Raw genomic sequence first — 22,606 nt, 5'->3', positions numbered from 1 at the left:
TACTCTCTATTTCTGTCTTTGTCTTTTTCCTGCTTGTGGTGACGTGTTTCAGGCTCGTGGTAGGTCCTTTCTCTGTCCTTGTCTTCTTCCTGATTGTGGGGGTCTTTGTCATACTTGTGGCGGTAGTCCCTATCTCTGTTTTTCTCTTCCTTATACTCATGGTGGTCTTTGTCATACTTAAGGGGGTACTCCCTATTTCTGTCCTTGTCTTTTTCCTGCTTGTGGTGACGTGTGTCAGGCTTGTAGTGGTAGTCCCTATCTCTGTCCTTGCCTTCATCCCGATTGTGGTGATTTTTGTCATACTTGGGGTGGTATTCCCTATCTCTGTTCTTGTTTTCTTCCTGATTGTGGTGGTCTTTGTCATACTTGTGGTGGTAGGCCGCATCCCTGTCTTCTTCATACTTATGACGGTAATTTTTACGTTTGTCATTGCCATGTTTTGGCGGGTAGTTCTCATTCTTGTCCTCGGCTTTATCATGCTCGTTGTGGTAGTTTCTGCGTCTTTCCTTGTCTTCGTGCTTGTGGTAGTAAATCTTTGATGGGTTTTGTTGAGTGGATCCTTCATACTCAAAGACGTCAGCTTGCCTATGTCCATGGTGACCATCTTTCCAGGGTTCATGATTAGGAGACCACTCGTGGTGGTGGTGGCTCCCATGACTGAGAGGACTGGTAACTTTTGTCGTCGCCATCTTTCTTGTGTTTCTTTGAATAATCTTTGTGTTCTTTTTGGAATGAAGGCTCTACGTCTTCCTTGTATTTATCAGATTTCTTATTGATAGACTTTTGCTGCTTGTATTTATTGTGATTTCTCGTGTGATAGTTTTGATTGTCGAGGTGCTGCTTCTGCCACTTTCCATCTTTCTGATGTTTTTTATATTGTTGATGAAAATGGTGATCATTGTGGTGGTGTTCTCCAGCTTCTCCACCAGACTTCGCGTGAGGATATTTGGGCTTCTCAAAATGGTGCCCATTCTTGTCATGGTCTTTGTCCTTAGGTGATCTGTGATGAGTTTTGGGATTGCATTTGTCTTCATTCTCATATTGGTGGTCAGATTCTTCTTTATACTGAGTGTTTGGAGACCAAGATTTAGGGGTTTCATGTTTCTTGTGCTTCTTTACAGAAAGGTTGAAGCCATGGGAGTCAGTCTTGAAGGGATTGTCGTTCATGGGATGTCTGTCATCTGATTGATTGTTGCCCATGTCATAAGTCTTCTCCAGTTTTCCAGAGTGTTTGTGGTACTTGTTGATCTTCTGCTGCTCGTCCTTCTTGGCAAATCTACAAGAGGAATTAAGACCTGGAACATGTTATTAGAGGAAGTGCCAATAACAGGTCATAGGTAATCCAATCAGCGACACAAAGCTATTACTAATCAGATAATAAACTAGTACTACGAGCCTTCATCTAATGTTACCTCACAAGAATGGACTAAAGAAACATGAGCAGATATAATAAAGGGAATGCCACGGACGGCTGAAGAACTAATGTGGACGGGAAATCAGACAGTCTCTGGGAGGACAATGCTACGGAGATCTAGACTTTAGATCAAGGTGACTATAAAGGGGTTAATTACACAACATGAATGAGCGGTGTACATCCAGATGACGGATACACAGGACGCTAAAGGCTGGACCCAGAGTGGTCGATGTAGAATCATTCTAGCCGGAACTTATTGGAAATTGCCCTTCAACAACTTTTTCTTGCATCTAAATGGTTCCAAAAATCTGCTGATTAGTTATTCAAAATCCAACTATATAGCAGTCAAGAGTTGTTTTTTTTTTCAAATACAGTGCTCCAAATCTCCTGCATAGTTAAATAAGGTTGTCTACCTGCAGCAACCACTAAAGGGAGCTTAGTGGAGACTAGGGGCTAGGGAATAATGCAATTATCGCCCCTAGTGGTGGCTGCAGGTAGCTAGGATATTAAAATGCAAATCTATAGCTATGCAATGGATTTGAATCTCTGTATCAGAAAAACTGGGCTCTGACCGCTATTAAGAAAGTATTCAGTACAGAATTGTGGACCTAAAATGACCGGACTATGAACAGCTGAGCATGATTTGACCGTTGGCAAAGAAGAACACAATGTTGGGGTGTGAGGAGAACAGACTCACCTTTTCTTTGTGGCAGCTTCTCCAAAGATGCTGATGTAGACATCTCTCTCAAAGTCATCCACCAGGTCATCATTTCCAGTCTCTTTTCTGGCTAGATCTTCCAGAAAATCCTCCACATCATCCACAAAGTCTTTAAAGCGGATCTTATGGTGGGAAAAGAACGGCCCCTCAAAGAAGCCATCAAGAAGAGGCGTAAGCTCAGGGAGGTGCTCTGACAGCTGTGACTTGGCCAGGTAACTCAGCAGGAACTCCTCAAATTGCTTCCTCTGCACAGGCTTCAGCTCCACATTAAACAGGTCTACGCCATCCTTCCGAGCGCAGTCTTCCAGGCCAGAGCATCCTTCAGGAACCCGATACTGATGGTCTGAGAGCTTCTTCCAGAACTTGTTGTGGTCATGGTGCCGATGAGCTTTACTTTTCTCGTTTTCCTCCCTTTTCTTGTGACTATCAGTAAAGTCCTTCTGCCCCTTCCGAGGATGGAATACCTCCCCCGCTTCAACCTTATGATGATGCGTCTTCTCTTTCCAGCTTCGCTCAGAGTTTTCATGATGGTGGTGTGCGGAGTCTCTGCCCTTGCTCTTCCAGGTCTCTGTCTCCTCTGGGGTCGCTGCCCCAGCTTTCTCTCCCTCCCAGTGACTATGCTTCTTGTCACGCCAGTGCTTTTCCTCTTGCTTTTTGCTCCTCCACTCTTCGTGCTGTGCCTCCATCCATCGCTTGCCGTGCTCCTTGCCATGCTTGTAATGCACTTTTTTGAAGTCTCCTCCTTGAGTGGAGATGTTTGAGTCCTTGCTGGGCTTGTCTGCCCTCTTCCACTCCTTATGACCATGCTCCCTTCTTTCTTCTCCCACCTGCTCTTTCCTTCTCTGCGCGTGTTCCACATACTTCTTCTCCCACGTTTCAGACCTTTGAGCCTCCATGGCCAGCCTGCTGCTCACTTCTGAGAGATTTCCTTGGAGTAATTTCTCGTCCTCCTCTCCAGTGCTTTTTGGCACTAGATTTTCTAGATCTTGTCTGATGGAGGCCACCAACAACCGCTGCTTATCCAGTTCCTGTCGGAGCATTTGGGACTCCGCCACTAGGGTCTCCTTCTGAGCCAAGAAGCTTTCAATCTGTTTCCTTAAGGCATCCAGGTCCACTTTCAGCTGGGAGTTCTCCAACACCAAAGCCTCCTTCTCCCCACTGCTGGTCTCAAAAACTTCCAGCTTCTCCTGTACATTCTGCAGTTCCTCCTTAGCAGACAAGTGTGCAGTCTCTTCTTTCAGGAGGGCATCCTTCAGTCGGACGTTCTCTTCTGCCAGTCCTGGAGTGCCCTTCTCCCCATCACTGACAGACAGCAGAGCTCCTAACTCTTCTTTCTGCGCCTAGAATGACCGGAGAATGGAAGACTGAACATTATGTCACGCACACTCTACCCAGGGTACACCAGTCCACACAATTACTAGCCTCCCCCGTGGTCTCCCCCTCACCGATACCATGGGTCCCCTATTAATCATATGCACAACTCCCCAATAGCTGTGGTACCGTGAGAACGTAACACTATTCACGAGCACTGTAATCACGGAGGGCGCCTGCTGATGAGTGCACCGTTCCAATGGAAAACTAGATCTCCTATAATGTTATACAGCTCAGTGCAATGTGTTACAGGGTGTAAAGCAAGTGATTCGGAGGGAGATATCGCCGCCCCGGCCTGGGTCCATCAGTATGTCTATAGTGCGAGGTCTCATATTTGCTCTACATAAGGAACCGTGCAGTAAGGGAATTTGGTGACCTGAAGCTTGGCCTGCATGTGCCGAATCTCCTGGTTTTCCTTGGCAACTTTGTCTAGGAGGCCGCTCATGACCTGCAAGCTGCTCGGATCCCCCGTGAACTGGTCCGCGTGCTGCTCAATCCACTCCTGGCCGGAAACAAGGGATGAAAACCAGTTAGACAGAAGCTGCTAGTGAGACGTACTAAAAATATGTACCCCCCCCCCCCCACGCCAAACATGAATATAGGGGTCCCACAGACAGGCTGGCACCTACACACAGACACACAACATTCGCTGCAATGTATGGAGAGTGCTCACCTGAATGTCGGAGATGACTTGTGGCGGCTGCTTGTCTCCTCCATTCACGCTGCGTGACACTACAGTCTGAGGACGATCTGGGTTGGAGAAAGACTCCGTTCAGGGATGTGCACGTTCCATATACTCCCCTACACCCACTATATGGAGAGAAAACTGAACTCACCGTCATCATTGTTGAAGCTGCTGCCTGTGGAGAGAGTGGAGACCATTAGCTCCAGATGTCTACACTGACCAATCAGCCCCCTGACCTCTATTATATGTCCTGGGTCTGGGCTAGGATAGCTCTATGAGGGATAGGGGCTATAAATGCATAACATCCATAGTTGTGAGGCAGCCAGCAGCGGGCGCTCCCATCACAACTCACCTGAGAAGACCAGAAGGCCGACGCAGATGAGGCCGACGGCTGCGATGACCAATGTGTTGAGGTTCAGAGAGGATCCAGCGTCTGTGTCCTGCTGTACGCCCCCTCCGATGCTGGGACCAATACTGACAGGAGGAGCCCCTCGGCCCACGCGCTTCCTGAGACCCTCCACATCATCCTCACTACTGGAGCAGCTTACTTCCTCCAGGTCCCCCCCTGTGGAGGCAAAATTATGGAGGGTATGTGTGACATGGAGGCATAGCACATAGACGTCACTAGCCAGAGTCACACGGGATGATAAATAAGTGGGGGAAGTCTCTCAGCAGAAGCCCGGGGGCCACACAGACCATGCAGCAGTAAGCCTTGTGTCAGTAGGAGGCTGCACAAGCTTATTCTATCAATGACCGCCATCCATGAGTGAGGAGCCGATGAGCAGTCCACTAGACATGCAGCAAGCGGACACCACACAGCACCTGTTCCATTAGCCGAGCGCAGGCCCCAGGTCCTCAGGCCACCCAGTGACAAGGGCTCAGGGAGGAGCTGTGCTAGTTTCTGAAAATAACTCTCTTCAAGACAAGAAGAAGAAGATAGAGGGGGCGAGGTTACAGGCCGAGATATTATAATAAAGAGCGTGCCGGTCCATGCACTGATCAGAGGGCCGTGCTCAGCGCCCTACACTACTCACCCACTCTGCTGGGACCTGTCGAGCTCTCCGTACCAGGAACTGGCCCCTGTTCTTCACCCGGCCTCCCAGGCTCCTCAGTGTTCAGCTGCTCCTCATGTGTAGGGCCCTCACTGAATTCCTGGGACACAGAATCGCCTTACATTAACCTCCAGAACCACAAACCACATGGCCGCCATCACAGCTTCCAAAGGTCAGCCAGCTGTTGCGGGGTCTGTCCCGCTGGAGTCTGATTAGAAAGTCTTACCGTGTCATGCTTTACATCTGGCGGCTGGACGGTCTCCTCACAGTCAGGGGGAGTCACAGGTTCTGACCCTGTAATCACAGACATACGGGTTCGGATGAGACTCCTGCACAGCAACAGAACAGACTTGTCCCCCTCCAGGACTCCTCACCTGTTACTCCGGCCTCTTCTGCTTTATCCTGCGCCGCTCCCACCGTCTCCACCGGGAAACTCTGTGCAGAAACAGATCACAATCAGCCACAATGTGAGCGCCCATCAGGAAGGGGGAGGGTTGAATGCAGGACGTCTCCCGAGGGCCCGAGCATAGCGACCACTGTATCCCGCTGCACTGCCGCCCGCACAGGATAACCTGTCTCCTAATGGGGAAGCAGGACCACCCTCCAGTAATGATCTAAAAGGGAGAGGCCTGTCAAGACCTCAAGGGGAGAGTAACCCCACAGTCCAGAGTGGGAGCGTTATCAGTCACACATATGATGTAATGTCTCTGGAGGATATAATAGTGCTGGAGTGATATAAGAGGAGCGGCTGATATCAGTCACATATGATGTAATGTCTCTGGAGGATATAATAGTACTGGAGTGATATAAGAGGAGCGGCTGATATCAGTCACACATATGATGTAATGTCTGGAGGATATAATAGTGCTGGAGTGATATAAGAGGAGCGGCTGATATCAGTCACATATGATGTAATGTCTCTGGAGGATATAATAGTGCTGGAGTGATATAAGAGGAGCGGCTGATATCAGTCACACATATGATGTAAGGTCTCTGGAGGATATAATAGTACTGGAGTGATATAAGAGGAGCAGCTGATATCAGTCACATATATGATGTAATGTCTCTGGAGGATATAATAGTGCTGGAGTGATATAAGAAGAGTGGCTGATATCAGTCACACATATGATGTAATGTCTGGAGGATATAATAGTACTGGAGTGATATAAGAGGAGCGGCTGATATCAGTCACATATGATGTAATGTCTCTGTAGGATATAATAGTACTGGAGTGTTATAAGAGGAGCGGCTGATATCTGTCACATATGATGTAATGTCTCTGGAGGATATAATAGTGCTGGAGTGATATAAGAGGAGTGGCTGATATCAGTCACACATGATGTAATGTCTGGTGGATATAATAGTACTGGAGTGTTATAAGAGGAGCGGCTGATATCAGTCACACATATGATGTAATGTCTCTGGAGGATATAATAGTACTGGAGTGATATAAGAGGAGCGGCTGATATCAGTCACATATGATGTAATGTCTCTGGAGGATATAATAGTACTGGAGTGATATAAGAGGAGCGGCTGATATCAGTCATATATGATGTAATAGTGCTGGAGGATATAATAGTGCTGGAGTGATATAAGAGGAGCGGCTGATATCAGTCACATATATGATGTAATGTCTCTGGAGGATATAATAGTGCTGGAGTGTTATAAGAGGAGCGGCTGATATCAGTCACATATGATGTAATGTCTCTGGAGGATATAATAGTACTGGAGTGATATAAGAGGAGCGGCTGATATCAGTCACATATGATGTAATGTCTCTGGAGGATATAATAGTACTGGAGTGTTATAAGAGGAGCGGCTGATATCAGTCACATATATGATGTTATGTCTCTGGAGGATATAATAGTACTGGAGTGTTATAAGAGGAGCGGCTGATATCAGTCACACATATGATGTAATGTCTCTGGAGGATATAATAGTACTGGAGTGTTATAAGAGGAGCTGCTGATATCAGTCACATATGATGTAATGTCTCTGGAGGATATAATAGTACTGGAGTGATATAAGAGGAGCGGCTGATATCAGTCACACATATGATGTAATGTCTGGAGGATATAATAGTGCTGGAGTGATATAAGAGGAGCGGCTGATATCAGTCACACATATGATGTAATGTCTCTGTAGGATATAATAGTACTGGAGTGTTATAAGAGGAGCGGCTGATATCTGTCACATATGATGTAATGTCTCTGGAGGATATAATAGTGCTGGAGTGATATAAGAGGAGTGGCTGATATCAGTCACACATGATGTAATGTCTGGTGGATATAATAGTACTGGAGTGTTATAAGAGGAGCGGCTGATATCAGTCACACATATGATGTAATGTCTCTGGAGGATATAATAGTACTGGAGTGATATAAGAGGAGCGGCTGATATCAGTCACATATGATGTAATGTCTGGTGGATATAATAGTACTGGAGTGTTATAAGAGGAGCGGCTGATATCAGTCACACATATGATGTAATGTCTCTGGAGGATATAATAGTACTGGAGTGATATAAGAGGAGCGGCTGATATCAGTCACATATGATGTAATGTCTCTGGAGGATATAATAGTACTGGAGTGATATAAGAGGAGCGGCTGATATCAGTCATATATGATGTAATAGTGCTGGAGGATATAATAGTGCTGGAGTGATATAAGAGGAGCGGCTGATATCAGTCACATATATGATGTAATGTCTCTGGAGGATATAATAGTGCTGGAGTGTTATAAGAGGAGCGGCTGATATCAGTCACATATGATGTAATGTCTCTGGAGGATATAATAGTACTGGAGTGATATAAGAGGAGCGGCTGATATCAGTCACATATGATGTAATGTCTCTGGAGGATATAATAGTACTGGAGTGTTATAAGAGGAGCGGCTGATATCAGTCACATATATGATGTTATGTCTCTGGAGGATATAATAGTACTGGAGTGTTATAAGAGGAGCGGCTGATATCAGTCACACATATGATGTAATGTCTCTGGAGGATATAATAGTACTGGAGTGTTATAAGAGGAGCTGCTGATATCAGTCACATATGATGTAATGTCTCTGGAGGATATAATAGTACTGGAGTGATATAAGAGGAGCGGCTGATATCAGTCACACATATGATGTAATGTCTGGAGGATATAATAGTGCTGGAGTGATATAAGAGGAGCGGCTGATATCAGTCACACATATGATGTAATGTCTCTGGAGGATATAATAGTGCTGGAGTGATATAAGAGGAGCGGCTGATATCAGTCACACATATGATGTAATGTCTCTGGAGGATATAATAGTACTGGAGTGATATAAGAGGAGCGGCTGATATCAGTCACACATATGATGTAATGTCTGGAGGATATAATAGTGCTGGAGTGATATAAGAGGAGCGGCTGATATCAGTCACACATATGATGTAATGTCTCTGGAGGATATAATAGTGCTGGAGTGATATAAGAGGAGCGGCTGATATCAGTCACACATATGATGTAATGTCTCTGGAGGATATAATAGTACTGGAGTGATATAAGAGGAGCGGCTGATATCAGTCACATATATGATGTAATGTCTCTGGAGGATATAATAGTACTGGAGTGATATAAGAGGAGCGGCTGATATCAGTCACATATATGATGTAATTTCTCTGGAGGATATAATAGTACTGGAGTGTTATTAGAGGAGCGGCTGATATCAGTCACACATATGATGTAATGTCTCTGGAGTATATAATAGTACTGGAGTGATATAAGAGGAGCGGCTGATATCAGTCACACATATGATGTAATGTCTCTGGAGGATATAATAGTGCTGGAGTGATATAAGAGGAGCGGCTGATATCAGTCACATATGATGTAATGTCTCTGGAGGATATAATAGTGCTGGAGTGTTATAAGAGGAGCGGCTGATATCAGTCACACATATGATGTAATGTCTCTGGAGGATATAATAGTGCTGGAGTGATATAAGAGGAGCGGCTGATATCAGTCACATATATGATGTAATGTCTCTGGAGGATATAATAGTGCTGGAGTGATATAAGAGGAGCGGCTGATATCAGTCACATATGATGTAATGTCTCTGGAGGATATAATAGTGCTGGAGTGTTATAAGAGGAGCGGCTGATATCAGTCATATATAATATAATAGTGCTGGAGTGTGAGGGTATGTTCACACGGCCTATTTACGTCCGTTTTTCGGGCCGTAAACACCCGAAAAATCGGAAGTAGAACGCTTCCAAACATCTGCCCATTGATTTCAATGGGAAAAACGGTGTTCTGTTCCGACGGGCCATTTTTTACACGGCCGTTTTGAAAAACGGCCGCGTAAAAAACCGGCCTCGAAAAAGAAATGCAGGTCACTTCCAGGGATGTTTTTTCATAGACTCTATAGAAAACCGCTCCAAAAATGGCCAAAAAAATACCACGAAAATCACAAGTGGCTTAAAAAACAACTTCTGAAAATCACGAGCTGTTTTCCCTTGAAAACAGCGCCGTATTTTCAGACGTTTTTGAGTTTGCGTGTGAACATACCCTTATAAGAGGAGCGGCTGATATCAGCCACACATATGATGAAAATATCAGCAGCTCCTCTTATATCACTCCAGTACTATTATATCCTCCAGAGACATTACATCATATGTGTGACTGATATCAGCCGCTCCTCTTATATCACTCCAGCACTATTATATCCTCCAGACATTACATCATATGTGTGACTGATATCAGCCGCTCCTCTTATATCACTCCAGTACTATTATATCCACCAGACATTACATCATATGTGTGACTGATATCAGCCGCTCCTCTTATATCACTCCAGTACTATTATATCCTCCAGAGACATTACATCATATGTGTAACTGATATCAGCCGCTCCTCTTATATCACTCCAGTACTATTATATCCTCCAGACATTACATCATATATGACTGATATCAGCCGCTCCTCTTATAACACTCCATTACTATTATATCCTCCAGAGACATTACATCATATGTGTGACTGATATCAGCCGCTCCTCTTATATCACTCCAGTACTATTATATCCTCCAGAGACATTACATCATATGTGACTGATATCAGCCGCTCCTCTTATATCACTCCAGTACTATTATATCCTCCAGAGACATTACATCATATGTGACTGATATCAGCCGCTCCTCTTATATCACTCCAGCACTATTATATCCTCCAGAGACATTACATCATATGTGTGACTGATATCAGCCGCTCCTCTTATATCACTCCAGTACTATTATATCCTCCAGAGACATTACATCATATGTGTGACTGATATCAGCCGCTCCTCTTATATCACTCCAGTACTATTATATCCTCCAGAGACATTACATCATATGTGACTGATATCAGCCGCTCCTCTTATATCACTCCAGCACTATTATATCCTCCAGAGAGATTTTCATCATATGTTCTACTAATGTTGAGGGGGAAGGGTTTGTGTGGGAGGATGGCGGCACGGCCGGGTACATAACTCCTGCAGTATTCTTGGAGTTCACAGCCGGGACTCAGCAGTTTTATCTGACTCAGGACTATATATAGCAGCGCAATCACTGTGTACCAGGGAGCTAAGGGGGCTCCGTCACTACCAATATCACTAGACTGTGAGCTCCCGGGGGCAGGGTCACTACGGATATCACTAGACTGTGAGCTCCCGGGGGCAGGGTCACTGATGATATCACTAGACTGTGAGCTCCCGGGGGCAGGCTCACTACGGATATCACTAGACTGTGAGCTCCCGGGGGCAGGGTCACTACGGATATCACTAGACTGTGAGCTCCCGGGGGCAGGGTCACTACGGATATCACTAGACTGTGAGCTCCCGGGGGCAGGGTCACTGTTGATATCACTAGATTGTGAGCTCCCGGGGGCAGGGTCACTACGGATATCACTAGACTGAGCTCCCGGGGGCAGGGTCACTACGGATATCACTAGACTGTGAGCTCCCGGGGGCAGGGTCACTACGGATATCACTAGACTGTGAGCTCCCGGGGGCAGGGTCACTACGGATATCACTAGACTGAGCTCCCGGGGGCAGGGTCACTACGGATATCACTAGACTGTGAGCTCCCGGGGGCAGGGTCACTACGGATATCACTAGACTGTGAGCTCCCGGGGGCAGGGTCACTACGGATATCACTAGACTGTGAGCTCCCGGGGGCAGGGTCACTACTGATATCACTAGACTGTGAGCTCCCGGGGGCAGGGTCACTATGGATATCACTAGACTGTGAGCTCCCGGGGGCAGGGTCACTACTGATATCACTAGACTGTGAGCTCCCGGGGGCAGGGTCACTACGGATATCACTAGACGGTGAGCTCCCGGGGGCAGGGTCACTGTTGATATCACTAGACGGTGAGCTCCCGGGGGCAGGGTTACTACCGATATCACTAGATTGTGAGCTCCCGGGGGCAGGGTCACTACGGATATCACTAGACTGAGCTCCCGGGGGCAGGGTCACTACTGATATCACTAGATTGTGAGCTCCCGGGGGCAGGGTCACTACGGATATCACTAGACTGTGAGCTCCCGGGGGCAGGGTCACTGTTGATATCACTAGACTGTGAGCTCCCGGGGGCAGGGTCACTACCGATATCACTAGATTGTGAGCTCCCGGGGGCAGGGTCACTACCGATATCACTAGATTGTGAGCTCCCGGGGGCAGGGTCACTACCGATATCACTAGATTGTGAGCTCCCGGGGGCAGGGTCACTACCGATATCACTAGATTGTGAGCTCCCGGGGGCAGGGTCACTACCGATATCACTAGATTGTGAGCTCCCGGGGGCAGGGTCACTACCGATATCACTAGATTGTGAGCTCCCGGGGGCAGGGTTACTGCCAATATCACTAGACTGTGAGCTCCCGGGGGCAGGGTCACTGATGATATCACTAGACTGTGAGCTCCCGGGGGCAGGGTCACTGATGATTATTACTCACGGGCAGGGTCACTGATGATATCTGATGTTATCACGGGCAGGGTCACTGATGTTTATTACTCACGGGCAGGGTCACTGATGATATCACTAGACTGTGAGCTCCCGGGGGCAGGGTCACTACGGATATCAATAGACTGTGAGCTCCCGGGGGCAGGGTCACTACGGATATCACTAGACTGTGAGCTTCCGGGGGCAGGGTCACTGATGATATCACTAGATTGTGAGCTCCCGGGGGCAGGGTCACTACGGATATCACTAGACTGTGAGCTCCCGGGGGCAGGGTTACTGATATCACTAGACTGTGAGCTCCCGGGGGCAGGGTTACTGATGATATCACTAGATTGTGAGCTCCCGGGGGCAGGGTTACTGATGATATCACTAGACTGTGAGCTCCCGGGGGTAGGGTCATGGATTGTATGCTCCAGTCGTGCTGGGAGGCCACACAGTGGGAGGAGCCTGTCTTAGCAGTGCAGTCCCTGCCGCGGGACCTCTCTTACCTCTGCACTGGGCATCACCCAGTTATTCTCGGAGTCTCGGCCATCGGGACCCTCCGACATCCTTCACCCAAATGTGGACGCTTCAGTCCTGCTGAGAATAAACAACGTTTTATGATTTTTTTTTCCGTTCCAAGACGCTGTGTAACCCCACCCACTGCGGACTGACACTGGACACGAACGTCATAAATCCATTAAGCGACACCAAATGTAAAATAAGCCTCTGGGCTAAGTACAGCAGCAGCCATCTCTCCAGGCCTTTGTTACAACGTATCGGTGCAGGTACATTGTATCTATATGGAGCCCAGGCAGTTTAGCTTCCAGCGGCATGTCTAGACCACATACAATAGTAACAAACCCTCAGCTATGAGAAGTATTTTGTCAGGACAGGTTTTTAATCTCTGAATTTAATGAAGAATTTTCCTATTCACTGACTGCAGGCAGAGATCTTGCAATTGGTGAGGAAATAAAACAGAACCCTAACATTTTATTACTTAGCGACAGTCCACTAACCCCCTGCGCATGAGTGAATGCACAATATGGAATAGGAGTAGCCCTAACACAATCCGTCAGCTGTGGCCAACCTGCTTGTTGATGGTTTCTGGGTAGTAACATATTTACCTGTACTCTGCACAGAGTAACAGAAATCCCCTGTGGAGGAGGTAATGATGTTTATATTCACGGAATACTGAAGATGGTTCACCGGAGGCGGAGCGCACAGCCGTGTCATGATGTCAGCGCGTTACTGTGGCCTCATTGTTCCTCCATACAATGAACCTGGAGAAGTCGTCTGCTAAATTTGTCTAAGATTTATTTCACTTGCAAATTCATCCAAATGAGTGGAGAGTAAAGAAGACAGCTGTGCGGGCATTACACGACACGGAGCAATGCGGCAGCTGCCGGCACAGGAGAAGGGGGGCCACACCACAATATCAGGCTGGGGCCTCGCATGACGCAGTCCAAAATATATAGAAGAAAACAAGTGCCATTGACCTGCTGTTAGAGACTAGGAGGTCTCTCAGAACCTGGTGCCCCCCCCCCCAATTACTGCAGTCCATGGACCATCAGAAGCCAGGGTAGGTAGCGTGGAGGGAAAGGCTACGAGAGCGACGCACAGCTACGGATAAAGCCGGGCACAGAGTCCAGCATGACAGCATGGAGGATCCAGGAGTCAGGGACACGGCCGTACAAGAAAATCTAGGCTGAAGATGAATAAGCGGCCACAATACTATTCCTATCCCACAGTGTTTGCTCTGTTTTATCTCAGGCGTAATAAATGGAGCAGTTACCAATGTCAAACACACAACAGCTGCTCCGTACCAGACTCTCACTCATCACCGGGAAATCAATGCGCCCATTCCAGACTGCTCAACACATGTGAAGGTGACACAGAAAGGAACGTCTGAACGACGAGGTGACATGGACCCGACCACAAGGAGCCCACCACCACAACAAGGTCACGTGGACCCAACTAATATCACCACGAGGTCACGTGGACCCAACTAACACATCATGAGGTCAAGTGGACACTACCAACGCATCACCACAAGATCACATGGACCCGACCACCACATCATCATAACGAGGTCACGTGACCCAGACCAACAAACTATCACAACAAGGCCACATGGGCCCGACCACCACATCATTTTAAGCTCACGTGGACCCGACCACCACCACAACGAGGTCACGTGGACCCAACCAACACATCATGAGATCATGTGGACACGACCAACGCATAATCACGACGACGTCACGTGGACCCAACCACCACATTAAAAACGATGACCGTAATGAACACAGGACCATGGTGGGACTGTTGACACCCCGTGTCCTGTGTTATAACGGGTGCCAGCTTCTCATCATGTGTAGAATGTTCCTGGCAGCTGACAACCCCTCCCCCCAACAGTGGTTGAATGATGCCACGACACTCCTTCCGGTGCACTCTGAGGTACCAGCTACACATGGTTATTGTGTGAACTGGTGTACCGGCGCCAATGTAATGTGAAGCGGGGGAAAATTGTACTTACACCGATGACCACAGAAGCCACATAGACCAAGCCCGCCACCAGGTGATGGTCAGTAACCTAGCAGATCACTCGGCACACTGGGTGGGAGAGGGGATCTGTATACTCCATTTACACACAGGAGCAGGGGACTGCAGACTCAAGAAGGAAGAGCAGTGACATCACCCCAGCCGACAGCATATCCAGGAGGCAGCAATGACTGTAGAAACTTGAGGGCCCCCTAGTAGTCAGAACAGAGCTCCCCTTATTCGTTACCGCAGTGTACGGATTCCCATTAGTTAGGAAAATGGTGTTCCCCACTTCCGCTCCTGTGATGTTCCCTCTGCTGGCAAGATGATACATAGAGAGGTATGCAGCATTATATAAGAGCCTCTCCGTGCTTCTTAGTCCCCCCGATCATTGGGACCATCTCCCCTCTATGGGACACAGTTATACAGGGAGGGTTCCTAGCCCGCCGACTATCACACCTTGTCTGGGTAGGACTATAGTTTAGGCCGTCTTCCGGTCCGTGTCCTCTTCTTCATCGCTCCTGTTTCAGGACTGGAGCCATGTTGACTTAACCATTTTGTGCCCAGTGTCATTTTGGCCAGGGAGCCTCCCCCATTGTTTCGGCTCCTGGAAGGGAGTTGAGGATTTTTTTTTTTTGGGGGGGGGGGCAGCACTTTCAGTTGTCCCCTTCTCTTGGACCTCTAGCTGAGGCACAGAAGGGACCATGTGCTATCTGAGGGTCTGCTCCACCTGCAGAGAAGTGACCAGGCCCTGGCTCCTTCCTCAGACTCACCCTGGTGTGGCGGCAGGAACGTCCCGCTGAGGGTCTGCTCCACCTGCAGAGAAGTGACCAGGCCCTGGCTCCTTCCTCAGACTCACCCTGGTGTGGCGGCAGGAACGTCCCGCTGAGGGTCTGCTCCACCTGCAGAGAAGTGACTAGGCCCTGGCTCCTTCCTCAGACTCACCCTGGTGTGGCGGCAGGAACGTCCCGCTGAGGGTCTGCTCCACCTGCAGAGAAGTGACCAGGCCCTGGCTCCTTCCTCAGACTCACCCTGGTGTGGCGGCAGGAACGTCCCGCTGAGGGTCTGCTCCACCTGCAGAGAAGTGACCAGGCCCTGGCTCCTTCCTCAGACTCACCCTGGTGTGGCGGCAGGAATGTCCCGCTGAGGGTCTGCTCCACCTGCAGAGAAGTGACCAGGCCCTGGCTCCTTCCTCAGGCTCACCCTGGTGTGGCGGCAGGAACGTCCCGCTGAGGGTCTGCTCCACCTGCAGAGAAGTGACCAGGCCCTGGCTCCTTCCTCAGACTCACCTTGCTGTGGCGGCAGGAACGTCCCGCTGAGGGTCTGCTACACCTGCAGAGAAGTGACCAGGCCCTGGCTCCTTCCTCAGACTCACCGTGCTGTGGCGGCAGGAACGTCCCGCTGAGGGTCTGCTCCACCTGCAGAGAAGTGACCAGGCCCTGGCTCCTTCCTCAGACTCACCCTGGTGTGGCGGCAGGAACGTCCCGCTGACCTGATGTGTTGTCTCTCATACTAATTAAAATGTGAAAGATTTTATTAATGGTGTGCTCCAATATTGGCGTAAAATACGGCAGCCAAACAAGTGTCCGACAGGTCTAGCGAACACAGCGCGCGCCATTACGAGGAGCATTTACCCGATTTCTTCTGTTTTTACACATTTATCACACTTGAATAATTCAGATCATTAAATATTAATATTAAGGTCCATGTCCAGGGGCCAGTAATCAAGAACGAGCGCTCCAAAGTACGCGCCTTCATTTGATAATAAACGCGGCAACGATCAGTCGACAAACGCTTGGTCAGCTGCAGAAACGGTCAGCAGCACGTCTCCCTGTGTAAACAGCGACGTACTGCAGGCAACATGCAAAGTGATGGAGACGGACGATCCGATTAACCCGTCTCCGTACAGTGTAGCATCTGAGTAAAGGGCCTGGTAATGAGAAGTGATCCCCCATGGTGGTGGTAGTAGTGTGATGGTTATACATGGTGGTGGTGGTGGTAGTAGTGTGATGGTTATACATGGTGGTAGTAGTAGTGTGATGGTTATACATGGTGGTGGTAGTAATGTGACGGTTATACATGGTGGTGGTGGTAGTGTGATGGTTATACATGGTGGTGGTAGTAGTGTGACGGTCTGACATGGTGGTGGTGGTAGTAGTGTGATGGTTATACATGGTGGTGGTGGTAGTAGTGTGATGGTTATACATGGTGGTGGTAGTAGTGTGACGGTCTGACATGGTGGTGGTGGTAGTAGTGTGATGGTTATACATGGTGGTGGTGGTAGTAGTGTGATGGTTATACATGGTGGTGGTAGTAGTGTGACGGTCTGACATGGTGGTGGTGGTAGTAGTGTGATGGTTATACATGGTGGTGGTGGTAGTAGTGTGATGGTTATACATGGTGGTGGTGGTAGTAGTGTGATGGTTATACATGGTGGTAGTAGTAGTGTGATGGTTATACATGGTGGTAGTAGTAGTGTGATGGTTATACATGGTGGTGGTAGTAGTGTGATGGTTATACATGGTGGTGGTAGTAGTGTGATGGTTATACATGGTGGTGGTGGTAGTAGTGTGATGGTTATACATGGTGGTGGCCAGTTATTAGGTGTGGGGGGTAATTACTTCCTCACATGGGGGTACGGCCAGTTATTAGGTGGGGGGGGTAATTACTTCCTCACATGGGGGCACGGCCAGTTATTAGGTGGGGGGGGTAATTACTTCCTCACATGGGGGCACGGACAGTTATTAGGTGGGGGGGGGGGTAATTACTTCCTCACATGGGGGTACGGCCAGTTATTAGGTGGGGGGGGTAATTACTTCCTCACATGGGGGCACGGCCAGTTATTAGGTGGGGGGGGTAATTACTTCCTCACATGGGGGCACGGCCAGTTATTAGGTGGGGGGGGGGTAATTACTTCCTCACATGGGGGGCACGGCCAGTTATTAGGTGGGGGGGTAATTACTTCCTCACATGGGGGGCACGGCCAGTTATTAGGTGGGGGGGTAATTACTTCCTCACATGGGGGGCACGGCCAGTTATTAGGTGGGGGGGTAATTACTTCCTCACATGGGGGGCACGGCCAGTTATTAGGTGGGGGGTAATTACTTCCTCACATGGGGGGCACGGCCAGTTATTAGGTGGGGGGTAATTACTTCCTCACATGGGGGGCACGGCCAGTTATTAGGTGGGGGGTAATTACTTCCTCACATGGGGGGCACGGCCAGTTATTAGGTGGGGGGTAATTACTTCCTCACATGGGGGGCACGGCCAGTTATTAGGTGGGGGGTAATTACTTCCTCACATGGGGGCACGGCCAGTTATTAGGTGGAGGGGTAATTACTTCCTCACATGGGGGCACGGCCAGTTATTAGGTGGGGGGTAATTACTTCCTCACATGGGGGGCACGGCCAGTTATTAGGTGGAGGGTAATTACTTCCTCACATGGGGGGCACGGCCAGTTATTAGGTGGGGGGGTAATTACTTCCTCACATGGGGGGCACGGCCAGTTATTAGGTGGGAGGTAATTACTTCCTCACATGGGGGCACGGCCAGTTATTAGGTGGGGGGGTAATTACTTCCTCACATGGGGGCACGGCCAGTTATTAGGTGGGAGGTGTAATTACTTCCTCACATGGGGGGCACGGCCAGTTATTAGGTGGGGGGGTAATTACTTCCTCACATGGGGGCACGGCCAGTTATTAGGTGGGGGGGGTAATTACTTCCTCACATGGGGGCACGGCCAGTTATTAGGTGGGAGGGGTAATTACTTCCTCACATGGGGGCACGGCCAGTTATTAGGTGGGGGGGTAATTACTTCCTCACATGGGGGCACGGCCAGTTATTAGGTGGGAGGGGTAATTACTTCCTCACATGGGGGCACGGCCAGTTATTAGGTGGGGGGATAATTACTTCCTCACATGGGGGGCACGGCCAGTTATTAGGTGGGGGGGGTAATTACTTCCTCACATGGGGGGCACGGCCAGTTATTAGGTGGGGGGGGGTAATTACTTCCTCACATGGGGGGCACGGCCAGTTATTAGGTGGGGGGGTAATTACTTCCTCACATGGGGGCACGGCCAGTTATTAGGTGGGGGGTAATTACTTCCTCGCATGGGGGGCACGGCCAGTTATTAGGTGGGAGGGGTAATTACTTCCTCACATGGGGGGCACGGCCAGTTATTAGGTGGGGGGTAATTACTTCCTCACATGGGGGGTAGGGCCAGTTATTAGGTGGGGGGGGGGTAATTACTTCCTCACATGGGGGGCACGGCCAGTTATTAGGTGGAGGGGTAATTACTTCCTCACATGGGGGGCACGGCCAGTTATTAGGTGGAGGGGTAATTACTTCCTCACATGGGGGGCACGGCCAGTTATTAGGTGGGAGGGGTAATTACTTCCTCACATGGGGGGCACTGCCAGTTATTAGGTGGAGGGGTAATTACTTCCTCACATGGGGGGCACGGCCAGTTATTAGGTGGAGGGGTAATTACTTCCTCACATGGGGGGCACGGCCAGTTATTAGGTGGGGGGGTAATTACTTCCTCACATGGGGGGCACGGCCAGTTATTAGGTGGGGGGGTAATTACTTCCTCACATGGGGCACGGCCAGTTATTAGGTGGGGGGTAATTACTTCCTCACATGGGGGGCACGGCCAGTTATTAGGTGGGGGGGTAATTACTTCCTCACATGGGGCACGGCCAGTTATTAGGTGGGGGGTAATTACTTCCTCACATGGGGGGCACGGCCAGTTATTAGGTGGGGGGGTAATTACTTCCTCACATGGGGGCACGGCCAGTTATTAGGTGGGGGGGTAATTACTTCCTCACATGGGGGGCACGGCCAGTTATTAGGTGGGGGGGGGTTAGTGTGTGTGTGTGTGTGTGTATGTACACAACGATATACCATACACACACACACACAACTATATATACACACTACACACCTGTATACTATACACACACACCCTTATATACTATATACATACACACACTGTACACACCTATATACTATATATACACACACACACACAAATATACTATACAATCACACACAACTATATATACACACCAACCTATATACTATAGACCAATATACTATACACACACACTATAAACTATACACACACACAGTATATACTATATACACACACACACACACACCCCTATATAATACAGAGTATATGCTATACACACACTATAAACTATACACACACACACATATATATATATATACACACACACACACACACACAGTATAAACTAAACACACACTATAAACTATACACACACACACACACACACACAGTATAAACTACACACACAATATACTATACACACACCTATATACTATACACATTGTATACTACACACACCACTATATACACACCATACACCCACACCCACACACACACACCCATATACTATACACACACAACTACATAAACACACACCCACACAGCACTATATACACACACTGTACACTATATACACACAGTACACTATATACACATACACACACCACAATATACACACACTGTACACTATATACACACACCACTATATACACACACTGTACACTATATACACACACCATTATATACACACACTGTACACTATATACACACACACACCACTATATACACACACACACACACCACTATATACACACACACACCACTATATACACACACTGTACACTATATACACACACACACACACCACTATACACACACACACACACACACCATTATATACACACACTGTACACTATACACACACACACACACCACTATATACACACACTGTACACTATATACACACAATCTCCCCTCCCCCGTCTGCCCCCCAGGCCTCGACATCTTGTCATAAAAACACCGTAAAAGGTGCTGAACCCTCACACTACATCATCTCCACTGTTCTATCACTCACATACACAGAGCCTTCTGCTTCATGAATACAATGCTAGAGCCCCAGTGAAGACTGACACCCCCGACCTCACACAGCGCCGGGGGCTGGAGGTTTCTGCACAGACCTCTGACATTTAGGGGGTGCGGACAGAATGGAGGAAGACGATTTATAACGTCCGGCGTATTACTGCAACGTCTCTGCGACCGCAACAGCAAGAACGGAAACCAGGGAGGAAGCGCCACTGAGCACCGACTGCATCCCATCCCACAGACCGCTCCTGACAACCTCTGTGCTGCTGGGAGCCCGAGAACACATACACTGCTCCCTCCTGAAAGACTCTGTGCTGCTGGGAACCCTACAGTACTCATACACTGGTATCTTCCGAAATACTCTGTACTGCTGGGTGCTCTACAATACTCATACATTGCTCCCTCCTGACACACTCTGTACTGCTGGGAGCTCTACAATACTCATACATTGCTCCCTCCTGACACACTCTGTGCTGCTGGGAGCTCTACAATACTCACTGCTGAGACATAATACTAGTAAAGCATGCTGGGACTGTGGCCGCGCTCCTCACCTGCTCTCCCGGCAGCTCTCTCCTCTGTGGCCGTGCTCCTCACCCGGCTGCTCTCTCCTCTCTAGCCGCCTCCGCCCTCGGGTCACTTTCCTGAAACTTGTGAAGCAGCCAGAGACATAGAGCACGTGACCCCGCCCGACCAATCCTCTGAGCCATACGGGCCGCCGGCGGTAACCAAGAGGCTGCTCTACCCCGCCCCTAGCAACGTGACAGGAGGAAAGTGTGCGAAGCGCGGTGATTGACAGGTTGATTTACCCTGCGCCTGCCGGCAGTTACAGCGACAGGTGAACAGCTGCTGGAGTACAGGGAGCAGGACGCGCGGGGGCGCTGTAGGTGTGTGTCGTACCCGTGATTACTGATACATCAACTGGTAACGTGTGAGATAGGGAGACTAGATTGTGAGCTCCTGGGGTAAGGGAGTGATAGTTGCCGCCCTGTTCCGTATCTTGCGGGTTATGTGTAAATAGTTGTAGATGTGCGATATTTTTTAAGCAAAATCTGCGACTTTTCGTAGGAGTTTGGAAAGTGGGCGTGGCCTCCGATGAGACGGGAAAACGCCAGACGTGTCCTGTAGAAAGCCGGGAACTGGCGCATAAAGTGGCGCAAATCCTGGCAACGATCTCATAAGCGGCGTACGACAGACTTAGGAGACATGGCCCTGCAGACTGGACATGAATAGGGGGCCCTGAGGAGGCAGCAGCGGAGCCCTGCGGAATACTAAGCACCGGCCGCCTATTAATACCGCCGCTATTTATAGCCCAGCGCAGCTGTTACTCCACACGCATCTCAACCGGCACGGCCGTTACTCCACACGCAGCTCAACCGGCGCGGCAGTTTCTCCACACGCAGCTCAACCGGCGCGGCCGTTACTCCACACACAGCTCAACCGGCACGGCCGTTACTCCACACGCAGCTCAACCGGCGCGGCAGTTTCTCCACACGCAGCTCAACCGGCGCGGCCGTTACTCCACACACAGCTCAACCGGCACGGCCGTTACTCCACACGCAGCTCAACCGGCGCGGCAGTTTCTCCACACTCAGCTCAACCGGCGCGGCCGTTACTCCACACGCATCTCAACCGGCACGGCCGTTACTCCACACGCAGCTCAACCGGCACGGCAGTTTCTCCACACGCAGCTCAACCGGCGCGGCCGTTACTCCACACGCAGCTCAACCGGCGCGGCCGTTACTCCACACACAGCTCAACCGGCGCGGCCGTTACTCCACACGCAGCCCAACCGGCGCGGCCGTTACTCCACACGCAGCTCAACCGTTACTCCACACGCAGCTCGACCAGCGCGGCTACTACTCCACACACAGCTCAACCACCCAACCGTCCTACTCTCTAATAAACTCTGCTTAATGTAAATGAATAGGAACCTTATATCC

General features: G+C 49.2%; 1 protein-coding gene across 6 annotated transcripts; it reads right to left on the bottom strand.

Annotated features, from left to right (window-relative positions):
* Positions 1–519: 519 nt before the first annotated feature.
* Positions 520–21,359, bottom strand: LOC142727832 (pre-B-cell leukemia transcription factor-interacting protein 1-like). 6 transcript variants are annotated; one of them, XM_075849060.1, is made up of 12 exons: positions 21,218–21,358; positions 16,106–16,242; positions 12,699–12,789; positions 5,615–5,675; positions 5,467–5,534; positions 5,223–5,340; positions 4,541–4,753; positions 4,340–4,363; positions 4,177–4,253; positions 3,880–4,005; positions 2,112–3,472; positions 520–1,276 (listed from the first exon to the last, which is right to left on the bottom strand). In XM_075849060.1, the coding sequence occupies exons 3-12, from the start codon at positions 12,756–12,758 to the stop codon at positions 622–624; spliced, it is 2,763 nt and encodes a 920-aa protein (XP_075705175.1). In that variant the 5' UTR covers positions 12,759–12,789; positions 16,106–16,242; positions 21,218–21,358; the 3' UTR covers positions 520–621. The 6 variants fall into 6 exon arrangements, with proteins under 6 accessions (XP_075705175.1, XP_075705176.1, XP_075705173.1 ...); XM_075849061.1 differs by having other exon boundaries at positions 12,699–12,786; XM_075849058.1 differs by lacking the exon at positions 16,106–16,242.
* Positions 21,360–22,606: the final 1,247 nt, after the last annotated feature.

This window comes from Rhinoderma darwinii, unplaced genomic scaffold (genome assembly GCF_050947455.1).
Source record: "Rhinoderma darwinii isolate aRhiDar2 unplaced genomic scaffold, aRhiDar2.hap1 Scaffold_651, whole genome shotgun sequence".
Taxonomy (NCBI): Eukaryota; Metazoa; Chordata; class Amphibia; order Anura; family Rhinodermatidae; genus Rhinoderma; species Rhinoderma darwinii.
Note: the sequence above shows the minus strand (reverse complement) of the source record. Positions and strands in the feature narration are given on the sequence as shown.